The 12,593-nt window shown below is 54.6% G+C and overlaps 1 protein-coding gene across 1 annotated transcript in view; it reads left to right on the plus strand.

The window, feature by feature from the left end:
• The window catches only part of CERK (ceramide kinase), a 38,233-nt gene that overhangs the window by 12,974 nt on the left and 12,666 nt on the right, over positions 1-12,593 (plus strand). The window contains exons 2-6 of the mRNA XM_075553488.1: positions 800-913; positions 1,250-1,372; positions 7,667-7,792; positions 9,870-9,933; positions 12,295-12,440. Coding sequence (XP_075409603.1) covers positions 800-913; positions 1,250-1,372; positions 7,667-7,792; positions 9,870-9,933; positions 12,295-12,440 — 573 coding nt within the window. The remainder of the gene's footprint in view (positions 1-799; positions 914-1,249; positions 1,373-7,666; positions 7,793-9,869; positions 9,934-12,294; positions 12,441-12,593) is intronic.

Here is a 12,593-nt window from a genome sequence, read left to right on the forward strand (position 1 = left end):
AATTATGGATACCGTCACCTTATTTTTTCTTTAAAAAAAAAACTTAGAGGGGAAAAATAATAAATATTATTTTTATTTATTATTATTTTTATAGTTTAAGAGGTTTATTGTGTCCAAACCCAGACTCAGTGCAGAGGGACCAGTCCAGACTCTGTGGAGTGCTGGGTGTTACAGAAATATTTATTTTAAAGGGGAAAAAATTCCAAAATTATTTGAAAAAATAGCTCTGCATTTTTGTGATTACATTTATTGGAAGGGTGGAATGAACATTCATATGTCGCTTAGTTTGTAGGTGTAAACCAACTTATTTCAGAAAAGGACCAATCATTGGTTACTTCTGAGTGCCATCGTTCAAGGTACCCTTCGGAATCTATCCCGCACTCCAGAGGCGCCTCTCTTCCACACTGGGCAGATTCTTGGTTTCAGCCACCTCTCGGCGGACGGGCAACCAGCACAGCACACGGAGCATTAGAATATTCCATGCGGTTGATTTCTGTATCTCTTTTATACGTCTCTTCGTCAGTTTCTATAGTCGTCACCGTTTCTTCCACATCTCCCAATAACACGTTTCCATGCAGATCAAAGCTCTCGATCCTTTCGCATGTTCACAGACATGCGTTCATCCGTAGGCAGGGTCTCTGCTGCGTTGGTGGTTTGTTGCAGGTCCCCACAAGTCCGCCGCGTTTCCCATTCCTAACCTCACCTTTCGCGCGTGGGTTTCTGCGGAGCAAGTGAGAGCACAGTGTCTGCTCCGACGGGCCCTGGGCCCCCAGCGTGTGACGTCCTTCTGTCCCCGCAGATGCCTGCTCGGTGCCCATCTCCGAGATCATCGCCGTCGAGGAAGTGGACGTGAACAGCAAACACAGCCTGGGTGGGAAGTGGCAGAAGATGGAGAAGCCCCACGCTTTCACAGGTAACCGGCCCTCCGCGCCCCTTCCCCGCCTCACGCAGGAGAGGGAACTCCACCTGCAGGCGTTCTAGAACCGCCCCAGGGGCGGCTTTCCCCAGGTCTGCTCCTTCCGAACGTTTCGGTTGTTGACCCTCCTTCTCTGCCTTCTTCAATGGGGGGCACCGAGGGCCACCGGGAGGCACCTGGTTTGGGCAGGAGAATGAAGCCTGCCAGCAGGGCGCGGGGTGGGCGGCGCTGCGGGGCGCGGGGTGCGGGGTGGGCGGGGCTGCGGGGGTAGTTGGGGGCGGGGGTCCTGCGCCAGCTCGGCGCTCACGCGTGCGTGCTTCTGCTTCTTCCCAGTGCACTGCGTGAAGCGGGCGCGGCGTCACCGCTGGAAGAGGTCACAGGTGACGTTCTGGTGCACGGATGAGCCGCTGTGCAGCCTGTGGCTGCAGACCCTCCGCGAGCTGCTGGCCAAGCTGAGTACGTATGCGCATGCGTGCGCGGGTGGGCTTGGGGGTCGGTTGGGGCGGGGGGCGCCTCTGCTCAGAAGACAACTCCTCCGACGAGAGTCAACGTCTGTTTTCCCAAACTAGCCCAGCTCTCTGCCCTCGAGTCTGTAACTCTTTCTGGGGGCAGACAGCTTCATCTTCCTCCTGAGGGGCAGCTGTGCTCACCGCAAAGTCCGCAGTTCGAAGCCGCCAGCCGCTGCTCCGGGAGAAAGACGAGGCTTTCTACTCCTGTAAGGAGTTGCCGTGTCAGGAACCCACTGGAGCAGTTCCGCCCAGTCCTAGAAAGCAGCCATGAGTCGGCATTGACGCGATGACAGCGTTGGCTGGTTGGCTTTAGCTCCCATTTTAGTAATGGGATACTTAACCCGCTGCACCACCAGGACCCAGGGACCCCGTGTACAACCGGACAGACCACAGCTTCGGTTCTTGTGTCTGAACCCGGGGTTGCAGCCGCTGGCCTCCTGGGATGGTGCAAGCCATTAACATGCTCAGCAGCCGCTAACCAACAAATTGGAGGTGTGTGTGTCTGGGCAAGGTGCCGCAGAAGAAAGGCCTGGTGATCCGTTTCTGATATAACCAGACCCCATGGAGTGTGTCCTCCTTTGATGTGTGTGCGTGTGTGTGTGCGTACACACACACACAGGGTTGCTGTGAGCAGTAAACTCCATGATAACCACTTTGTGTTGATGTTTGTTTGCTGAAGGGGCCAACTAGTGCAGTGGGCAGGCTGTGGGTGCCCAGAGTCAGGACACCTTGTGGCCTGGGAGGCTCTGGGCAGTTGGCTTACTTCTGAGCCTCCGTTTCTGAGCCTGGAATGAGGGGATCATAATAACCTACCTATCTTAATAGCACCTACCTTAAACTGGTACACTGGGTATAGCGGGTAGGGTAGGGAGGCTCCCCTTTGCACAGCTGAGGCGTGTCTATAGGTCTGAAATGAAAGGATCGGTTACCAATTTCCACGAGACTACCCACCACATTTGGGGACACCAAACCAAACCCTGAACTCACTGCCATGTGGATTTCTGAAGCTGTAAATCTTTACCTGAGTAGAAAGCCTCATCTTTCTCCCACGGAGCGGCTGGTGGTTTTGAACTGCTGATCTTGCGGTCAGCAGCCAGACATATCACCACTTTGCCACCAGGGCCCCTTTGGAAATGTGTCAGGTGCGAATTCATCTCATCTCCACAAGTCTGTTTCACGTTGTTAGGTATGGTCTCAGATGCAGGTCTCACCTGAGAATAGAAAGGACGGGTGTTTTAGGTTGGGTTTGTATCTTTCTGGATTCGTTTGGCCTGTGGGTTAAGAAGTTAAATGGCGAGTCTTTGAGGCATCACCCTCTAAGAAGGCCATGTCACTCCTCTGCAGAGGGACGCCTTGTTGAAGAAACCCATCTTTCGCTGGTCACGGGGCAGCAACCTGTGCACATCTGCAAGCCTGTGTGGATGCCTGACTCTCGGCATTTCTGTAACCCTTCCTGAGGAGCCCTGGTAGTGTTGTGGACTGCACACAGAGCTGCTAGCTACAAGGTTGGCGGTGTGAGTTTATCAGATCCTCCATGGGAGAAAGACAGGACTGTCTGCTCCCATCAAGATGTATAGTCCCACAAACCCACCGGGATAGTTCTCTGCCCTGCAGGGTCACTGGCAGTCGGAACCGACCGGGTGGCAGGGAGTGGATGCGTTAACACCAGTCAGGAAGTTGCCTTTGGTTTCTTCTGCCTTGTCTCCTTTTGTCTCTGGGCACCTCCTTCCCTCCCGTGCCTCCCTGTTTATTTCCCTGCACCTTGGAGTCTTGGTTCATTCAAGGCTGGTCCTCTAGGTGGGGACTCCCCAGAGAACAGCCAGTGAACGTTCTTCCCCTTGGGTAATCTGGATCCCTTGTTTTTCTTGACAGTGTGTGGGTCCCGCACACAGCCCTGGTTTTGCGAGTCTGTAATGAGCTGTGAGGAGCCCAGGTGGTGTGGTGGTTACACATTGGGTTTCTAACCTCCAGGTCAGTGGTTCCAATCCGCCTGAGGCCGTCTACTCCCAAATAGAGGTGCAACCTTGGAAACTCACTGGGGCCCCATGACTCAGAATTGCTGTTGGACTTAAAGGTTTTGGGGGGAACTTTTCATGGTTATTAGCAGCTGTCGAGTCAGCCTCAACTCACGATACCCTCCCCTCTCCATCCCCCGTGTTCAACAACACGAAATGCTGCTTGGCCTGGTGCCATCTCCACCATTGGTGTATTTTGAGACCCGGCCCGCCCGGGGGACTTACCCTCTGGCACTGTATCAGACCACCTGTTGTGGTGCAGGGGACCATCGTGCAGATTTGTGGAGGTCAATCAGCAGGCCTTTCTTCCATGTTTTCGTCTGGAAGTTCCATTGGATCCTGTCCCCCGTGGGTGGCCCTGCTGGCATCTGCAGGCCTAGTGGCTTAGCTGCCAGCCTCACACCAGTACACAGGCCACCACTACAGTACAGCCGGCAGGTAGATAGGTATGGTGACGTCACCAACCCGTCTCTGAGTTACAGGATTCTGTGACTTCTGATGGAAGGATGGGAGAAAGACAGGGCTTGCTACTCCTGTCAGGGGCTATAGTCTGGGAAACCCATGAGCACTGTTCTACCCTGTCCTATACGGTCACTGTGAGTGGACATTGCCTCGATGGCGGTGAGTTTATTTTGGCGGTGGTGTTGTTGTTTGTTTGGCGATTTCAGCTAGTCTGCACACCCAGCCCCTCATCCTGCTGTTGTGTGAAGTGTAACTTCATCTCATGGACTTTGGACGTGTTGTCAGGAGAGACCGGTCCCAGGAGAAGGGCATGGTGCTTGATCAAGTAGAAGGGCAGCCCCAAAGAGGAAGGCCCTGGATGAGCTGGTTGGACACGGTGGCTGCGTCTAGGGGCTCGCACATAACAAGGGCCGGGCTGTGCTTTGCTCTGCTGTCCTGGGGTCGCCGCGGCAGGCTGATGACACAGAAAGGTGAAGCAGGAACAGGCCAGTGGGTGCTGAGTCATGTGGATCCAAAGTTGGTGGAAGCGTGGCAGGGTGCCGACAGCTCTCAGGATCGGGCAGTGCACACGGGGCCGCCCCTGGAGGCAGGCAGCGTTCCAGCACGCAGGTAGGCAAGGGGCAGAGAGAGCATTTCCAGGGTCTCTCACGCTTACACAGAAAGGCCCATGGCACCCAGGAGGTGCCATCCGGCTTCGGCCCAATCAATAGGTTGGGCCCACCCCTACCCTGACTGACCCAGGAGGGTCCAGTTGACTAATCCCTCACCAGCACAGGCCTGTAAGGACAACAACACAGATGCAGAAAGGGGTTTGATGGAGCCAGGCCACAGCTCCGTGGTCATTCCCTCAGTAAGCTTGTCTGCGTCACTAGCACCCAGAGAAGAAACCAAACACGGCAGGACCTCTCCTGCCTCCGTCAGACACCACCCAACCCACACAGGGCACTCCCACCCTCACTTCCAACAGTGAGAGGTGATTCTGTGATCCGCACAGGCAGACTTGCACAGTTAGCAATCTTTCATGTCTAGCTTTCCCGGGTCAGCATTCTGTTGGTGAGATTGGCCTGGTGCAGACTGCTCCTGGTCACGGCTGTGCAGGGTCCCACGCTCCCTTGTGTGTGCCCGTACGAGTGTGCATTCGTCCATCCCACCGTGGATGGTCACTTTAGCACCGGAGCTTTCTGATGGGCCCGCGTATGAATCGTCCTACTGGGAAGGTTCTGGTGGTGTGAGCTCGGGCGGCACTTTTCGAAGGCGGACACCTAAGAATGGGGCAGGGGGTGCCCGTGCTCAGCTTAAGTGCATGTGGCCCCGTGATTTTACCCACCAGCAGGTGGTCAGAGTGCTGGTTGCTTCACAGGGAAACCATTCCCTCTGAACCGGAGCCCTTTCTGGGGGTGTTTAAGTGGGGCTTTCCTCCTACTGACATGGGTGAGGAGGGTGAGGAAGGCGCCCCGAGTTCCGTGATGTGCCTGCTCAAGGCTCCTGCTCATGCTTTCTGTTGGGCTCTCGTTACCCTTTTCCCTTCGTGGTCATTGGGGACTCTGCATGCCATGGATCCGAATCTGACCAGGGATTTATGAACGACAGGTCTCGTCCCTCCTTCCACGGCTTGCCTTTCCCTGTTCTTCGGAGCAACCTTTCTCTAACGGGATTCTTCGTTTTAAGATAGGCCCATTCTTCCGAGCTGATGATTTTGTCATTGTTGAGACTTTGAAGGTCAGACGGTGTCCTGGTGAGACGGTGTCCTTTAGCTCCCTGTCTTCCTGTGTTTTGTCTCAGGGCTTTTTGTGATTTGACTTTCACATTCGGAGCTAGAAGCCATGTGGGGATTGGTTTTTGTGCAGGGCGGTGAGAGACATGAAAGGGTTACGGCTCATTTTCTAGAAATGGAGAGCGCAGATCGACCCAGCACCACTTAGTGTGAAGGCCCTACTTTCCCCCACTGGACTCTGGCACCATTGTTTGCTTTTTAATGTATTTACTGCATGTACATTTGTGGGAGAAAGAGAGAGGCTTTCTGCTTCCATAAAGTGTGAGTCTTGGAAACCCATAAAAGCAGGTCTGTCCTTTCATATGGGGCCCTTTGTGACTCGGCAGACCGGATGGCAATGAGTTTGACTTGGTGTGTGTGTGTGTGTGTGTGTGTGTGTGTGTTTAGCAACTTGAGTTTCCTATATTTACCTTGTTTCCAATAGCCTTGCAAAGCGCGCTGACCGATGCTAATGGTTTGGTGGTCCCTCCAGGTTTCCCACAAGCACAGTCTTGTCATCTTGAATAAGGACAACCCTGTCCCTCCCATCCCAACGTCCAGGTCTCTTCCTCGTGTCCTCGGATGGCAGGGGCGAGGACAGACTCCTTCATCTCCACACTGTCTGGGGGATGTTATCCGTATTTCACATTCAGAATGCTGCTGCTGGGTTGTTTTGACCACGTCACGGAACTCCCCCTTGTGCTCCTGGATTTGGACCGTGCCCATCATGAGCAGGGGGAACGGTGGGGTGGGGTTGAATGTGATCAGTGCTTTAACTGCCTTCACTCAGAGGACTGAAGGACTGTCCTTGCCCTGGGGTCATGCGATGGGATTTCTCTCTCCTTGGTAAGGCCCTTTGCATTCCTGGGGTTCATGAGCCCTGTTACCCTTTGTATCTGTTTTGGAATTTGGCTTCCAGATCTTCTCTTTAGATTCTATTGCCCCTCAGGGCTGTCTGCTTCCTTTCCAATCTCACCCCTGTGCTGGCTTTGTGGCTGCGGGGAAATCACGGCCAGGTGCAGCAGTGGAGAAGTAGGCAGTTCCTCCTTCCCCTGTTCTCTGGAGGAGCCTGGGTGAAACTGGGCTTGTTTCTCCAGTGCTGGCGCTCTCTCTGCGGGGAGCCGTCTTCTGTGCCAGCTCCCCGTTTCTCCATCAGAGAGCTGGCTTTGACTCTTCAGATGACTTTTTTGAGAGCTGGACCTGCTGTACCCACACTTACAAACTTACCCGCATTGATTTATGAATTTTAAAAAGCAGCAAAATCTAACAGGAAGCCCACTGCTGCTTCGCCGATTTGGATGCATCTCAGACGATGTAGGGTTTCTGAGTCTGACATTTTTCATAGGCGCAGACAGCCTCATCGTTCTCCCTTGGAGCGGCTGGTGGGTTTGAACCACTCACCTCGAGGTCGGCCTCATGCCAAACTCATAGCCCCCCTACCCTCAGGGCCCCTTACGTGATCAGTAGATTTCCTTATTTTCTTTGTAATGCTGCTCCTTCCCCCTGGGAGGTGGGCCCGCTTTCCGACCTGGATGTTGGTTGATCTCTTCTCCCCGCTGCCTCCTTTTTGGAGGTCATTTTTATGAGAGATTGATCCATTTTTATACTCCCCCAAAATCGACTTTGTGGCTTTGCTGACTTGCGTGTTTCGTGACGTGTGTCTCCAGAGGCAGAGGGGACTGAGAGCACCGTCCGTGAGGGGGCATGGACCCGCTGCTCTATACCTGCTCCCCATTGGCTGACTCCCTTCGTCCGTGTCCATTCACCTGTCCTAGGCCTCCGTCCTCTGTGCCCCATCCTTGCCCTCAACCCATGGGCCAAGAAGCGTCTTCTAACTCTTCTCTGAGATCTAAAATCTCTTTTCTCAGGGCGGGGGGTGGGGGGAGGAGCAGAATTCTCAAACCCTCATGGTGTGATTCTGCCCAGCGCCCCACCCTGCATGCGGGTGGTTGGTTCGACCCACCGTGACTTCTGTATCCCCGCCCCTTGACTCTCTCCTCTCCTCTGGCAGCCTGCAGGCCCAATCATTTGCTGGTGTTCATCAACCCATTTGGAGGCAAAGGGCAGGGCAGGAGGATCTACGACAAGAAGGTGGCCCCGCTCTTCGCCCTGGCCGCCATCACCACCGACATCATCGGTAAGTGGGAGCACCCTCCACCTGCTGCTGGTGGTGGGTGGACAGAGCAGTACACGCTCCCATCCCTCGAGGTCCGCACGCACGTCTTGGTGACACCGGTGGCATCTGTGGAGTCCTGCAGCCCTCCTCCCCTCCTTCTCAGAGTGCTCCTCCCCTGAGCACAGAGTCATGGCCCCCTAAGCTGCCGCTGCAAGCTCTCCAGGTCCTGCTGTCTATCTGTCCCCCTACCTGTTGTCTGGCTTTAGGCAGGCATCGGGGTTAGTTCTGGCTCCAGGTTTAGAGATACTCCGAGGGCAATAGGAATGCTCCAGGGTTAGTCAAGCCTGCATGGATCCAGAAAGTCTGGCTTCCAGCAGGATTTGCAATGGTGTTCTGCAGCCCTCCCTCCCCTTTTTGGTGAGGATTCTTCCATGGTGTGTTGGATCCAAATGTTCAGACCTGGTAACAGGGTACCACCCGGGTCTCGGGCTCATGACAAAGGGTGTAGCTGGTGCCGGAGGCAAGTAGCCACTCAGTTCACACCCTTCTCCGGATCCTTCCACGTCCAGGGGATCACTGACCCGTCGCTGTGCCGGAATAGCTGCTTGTGAGCTATCGCTTCTTCAAACAAGTGTGTGGCAGGACATGTGAGGGGACCCAGGACACTCATCAGAGAGGAGTGTTAGCTCCGCAGATGAGTGCAAACAAAATAGAGCATGGTTTTAAAAATGCTTTACGCCCCCTCCCCTCACCTCGTGCCGACAAGAGTAGGGAGAACGCAAGATAAGCCCTGTAGTGTGTTTCCACCAGGGTAAACGTCCTCAGCGTTTTAAAGCATCGAAGCAAACGCTGGCAGGGTCAGAAGTGCAAGGCCACGGCAGGACCGTCTTGGGGGAAGGGATGCCATGCTCCCAGGAGGAAACACCGAGAGGTGCTACTTTGCTAATCCTTCACGTTTCGTTTTGTTTCGTGGAAGCATGCCCGGCAGGAGAGGGCCCGCCTCAGCGAATGCCACGCGTGCAAGTCAGTGGCGTTGCTCTTATTCTCCAGGAGTCCGTTTCCGAATTATAGCATAAGGACAGAGCCCCGTGGTGTCGTGGTTACGAGTTGGGGGTCTAACCGCAAGGCCAGCAGTTCGAAACCACTAGCAGCTGCATGGGAAAAGATGACTCTTTCTACTCCCGTAAAAGAGTTACCGTCTCAAACACCCACAGAGCAGTTCCACCCAGTCCTGTAGGGTCGCTGTGAGTCAGCTACCTGACGGCAAGGATAACTCACTGGGCTGTGATCTACACGGTCAGCAGTTCAAAACCACCAGCCGCTCTTAGGGAGGAAGACGAGGTTTTCTACTCCTGAGTTAGACTTGGAAACTCACAAGAAGCAGTTCAACCTTATCCTATAGGATCGCCATGAATCGGCACTGAATTGATGGTAGTAAATTGGAGTTTTTGTATTAATATAAATTTTCAAACCAAAAATATCTACACCCACTGCTATCGAGTTGATTCAGATTCACAGGGACCCTATAGGACAGGGTCGAACTGCCCCTGGGCTTCCAAGACTCACGCTTTACAGGAGTAGAAAGTCTTGTCTCTCTCACTAGGTGCAGCTGGTGGTTTCAAACTGCTGACCTTGAGTTTAGCAGACCAACTTGTAACCGCGATGCCACGGGGCTCCCTCCGTTAGCAGTAGTAGTGTCTGTTTGTGGAGGTGAGTGGGCACGTTTGGAAATGAATCTCGGTGCTGGATACGCTGCCCTTAAAAACAGCCAAAGCGTCGTTTTCTCAGACACTTTGAGCAGAGTGCTATGTGTGGACTCCCATTGTCTTCCACTTTTTCATTCAGCCGACGATTCTTATACTCCCCCCGCCCGCCCTACTTTTTGGGGTAGCTTAACATTTTCAAAATCATTTGTACGGCATTACACCAAACCGGGAATCCTTGTCTACCCGAGGTCTCCCAGCGCAGTGTTCAGGACTGGGGGCGTTAGGAGGAGGCCCTGCCGAGTGTCTCGGGGCCCCTTTAGGGACCTCTCAGAGGAACTCCCTGAGGTCACCTTGACGATGACCATAGGGGATGGTGTTGTCTTTCCCCACAGTGACCGAGCGAGCCAACCACGCCAAGGAGCATTTATATGAGACGAACCTAGAGAAATACGATGGGTGAGTCAGCACGCTTTCCTCCCCGCTCACGACACGGGGCAGTGCGGTGCCACAGAAGCAAGGCCTGGTGATCTGTGCCGGTAAAGACTGACGTGAAACCCAGATTTGCAGGCCCCCGTGGGACGAAGGCCCCAGGGAATCCCCTCTGACCACCGGTGCGGGTGTGACTAGTCCTGCGGTCAGCAGGCAGGAACCCTTGGAGACTGGGTCGATGCAGCTGCAGTGAGGATCGGATGTATCGCCTTGTCCTCCGTTCCCCTTGGGGGCCCAGTTCACCTCTCTCCTCGTTTCTATCATCACCGACCACCCTTTTTTTTAAATGGCTTTCTTTTCTATGGAGGTTTTTCTTGGTTTGGTTTTGTTATTAGTGGGTTTCTTTTTTGCTTATTTTTTACTTTTCTCGATTTTTAAAATTAAAAGATCATTTTATTGGGGGCTCTTACAACTCTTAGAACAATCCATGCATCAGTTGTATCGGGCATGTTTGCACATACGTTGCCATCATTCTTTTCTAGACATTTACTTTCTATTGAGCTGTTGGTCTCAGCTCCTCCTTTTTCCCTCCCTCCCATTTTTATCAGTTTTAAAAACTCATTTTGTTGGAATGTCTTGTGGCTCTTATCACAATGCACACACCCACGGTGCCAAGCACATCTGTACAGATGTCGCCATCGCCCCTTTCGAAACGTTTCCTTTCCACCTGAGCCCTTCTTTGATGCGGCTTTGCGAATCTGACGTCCAGGACAGGTGAGTCGGCCGAGACTGAAACTGGATTACTCGTTTCTGACGGCCATGGCGAGAGAGAGGTGGAGCTGGGGGAAGCGGACCGCGAATTCCAATGATCACAGAAACGGGGAGATGCTTTCAGATGGAGTGTGGTGACGACCGCATGCCTCTCTTTACTGTGTTGAAACCATGAAACTGTGCCGTTTGTGAATTATATGTCAATACGATTTAAAATGGGGGAGGCATTGACAGCATAAAAAGCCCAGTGGGAGAACTCTAATCTGCCACAAGGGGTCGCTGTGGGCCCGAGTCTACCAGGCAAGAACCCAAACTCCAAACTCACAGTGACCCCAAAGGACAGGGTCAGTACTGCCCTGTGGCTTCTGAGACTAACTCATCCTGGGAGTAGAAAGCCTCGCTGTTCGCCCAAGGAGCGCTGGCTGCTCCAAACTGCTGGCCCTGGGATCAGTAGCCTGACCACGATGCCACCAGTCGCCCCTGCCCCAAGCACTAACAACAGGGAGTAAATTCTCATTCCCCACTCCCCTTAATGTAAAGGCAGGGCACGCTGCAGGTGGAAACCCAAGAGAGGCCGACACCCTCAACCAGGCAATCTCCAGCTCCGTGGGCACCGTGTTGTCATTGTCGGCCCTGTCTCTGTCCCCTGCGCTGTTCATGTTCACATGGAGGGAGGACTCCCTGGGGTGCAGCTGGCTCACTCAGCTGAGAGGTGGGAGGTTGAGGCCCACCCAGAGACCCTCCGAAGAGAGGACTGCCTGTCTGTTATTGTTAGATGCTCTTCAGTCAGTTTTGACTCGACGGGAGTGGGGGGGGAACCCCCAGTCTTTCTCTGTCAGCAGGACCAGCATGGAGGAGGCAGGAGGGGCTGCCCCTGGAGGGGGCGTGGTTGCGGAGGAGCTTCTGCCGGCGCCCGCCATCTCCTCAGTGCTGTGTGTCCCGGAAGCCCACACTACCTCTCTGAACCTCAGCCTGCTGGCAGCTGAGCAGACATGTTGCCGGGTGGGGGAGGAGTCAAATGCACTCCTGCCAGGGTCCAGCACCAGTTGAATTTATTGGTTTTGGAAGTGGCTCACCAGGCCTCTCTGGGTGGACCTGAACCCCCCACCTCTCAGTGAGCACCACCATGGGTGCCACCTTGTGCGTGAAGCAGGACCCAAGGGCCTCCGTGTGGGCTACTGGGAGGGCTGTCAGCGGGCCTCCCCGTGAGTGAGCGAGCGACAAATTGCAGCTCACAGAAGCCCTGTAGGACACAGGGAGACTGCTCCCAGACCTTGTGCAACTCTTTATGGGGACTAATGGCCTCATCGTTGTCTCTGGGAGCGGCTGGTGGGTTTGAACCGCTGACCTTGCGGTTAGCAACCCAAAGTCTAACCCACAGTGGCAGCACCAGGTCTCTGCAGTGTGCGAGCCTTAGGGAGAGAGGACAGAGGCTGGGGGCAACCATGCAGCTGAGGGGACCCTCGGTCATGGCTAACGGTGGTCTCACACAATGGGGCAAGTGGACACCACTATGGCCACAGTGTCAGTGACCGAGCAGGAGCAGGGAGGCCGCATGTTCTGATCCCCTTGGGCTCCTAAGGGTGCTGTCCTAACACTGTACCTATCCGTCGAAAGAGTCGTCTGTGTCGGCGGGGACGGCATGTTCAGCGAGGTCCTGCATGGCCTGGTCGGAAAGACGCAGCAGAATGCCGGTGTGGACCAGAATCAGCCCCGGGCCACCCTGGTCCCGAGCCCGCTGCGGATTGGCATAATTCCTGCAGGTAGATTCCCAGGGCAGCATGGGGTGGGGGCACGGGGGTAGACAGGGCCCTGGGGAGGCAGACCCCTCCCCGAAGGGGTGGTGGTAGTTCTCACCTGGGCTTTCTGGTAGATTCCCAGGGCAGCATGGGGTGGGGGCACGGGGGTAGACAGGG

Source organism: Tenrec ecaudatus, chromosome 6, assembly GCF_050624435.1.
Source record: "Tenrec ecaudatus isolate mTenEca1 chromosome 6, mTenEca1.hap1, whole genome shotgun sequence".
NCBI classification, from domain to species: Eukaryota; Metazoa; Chordata; class Mammalia; order Afrosoricida; family Tenrecidae; genus Tenrec; species Tenrec ecaudatus.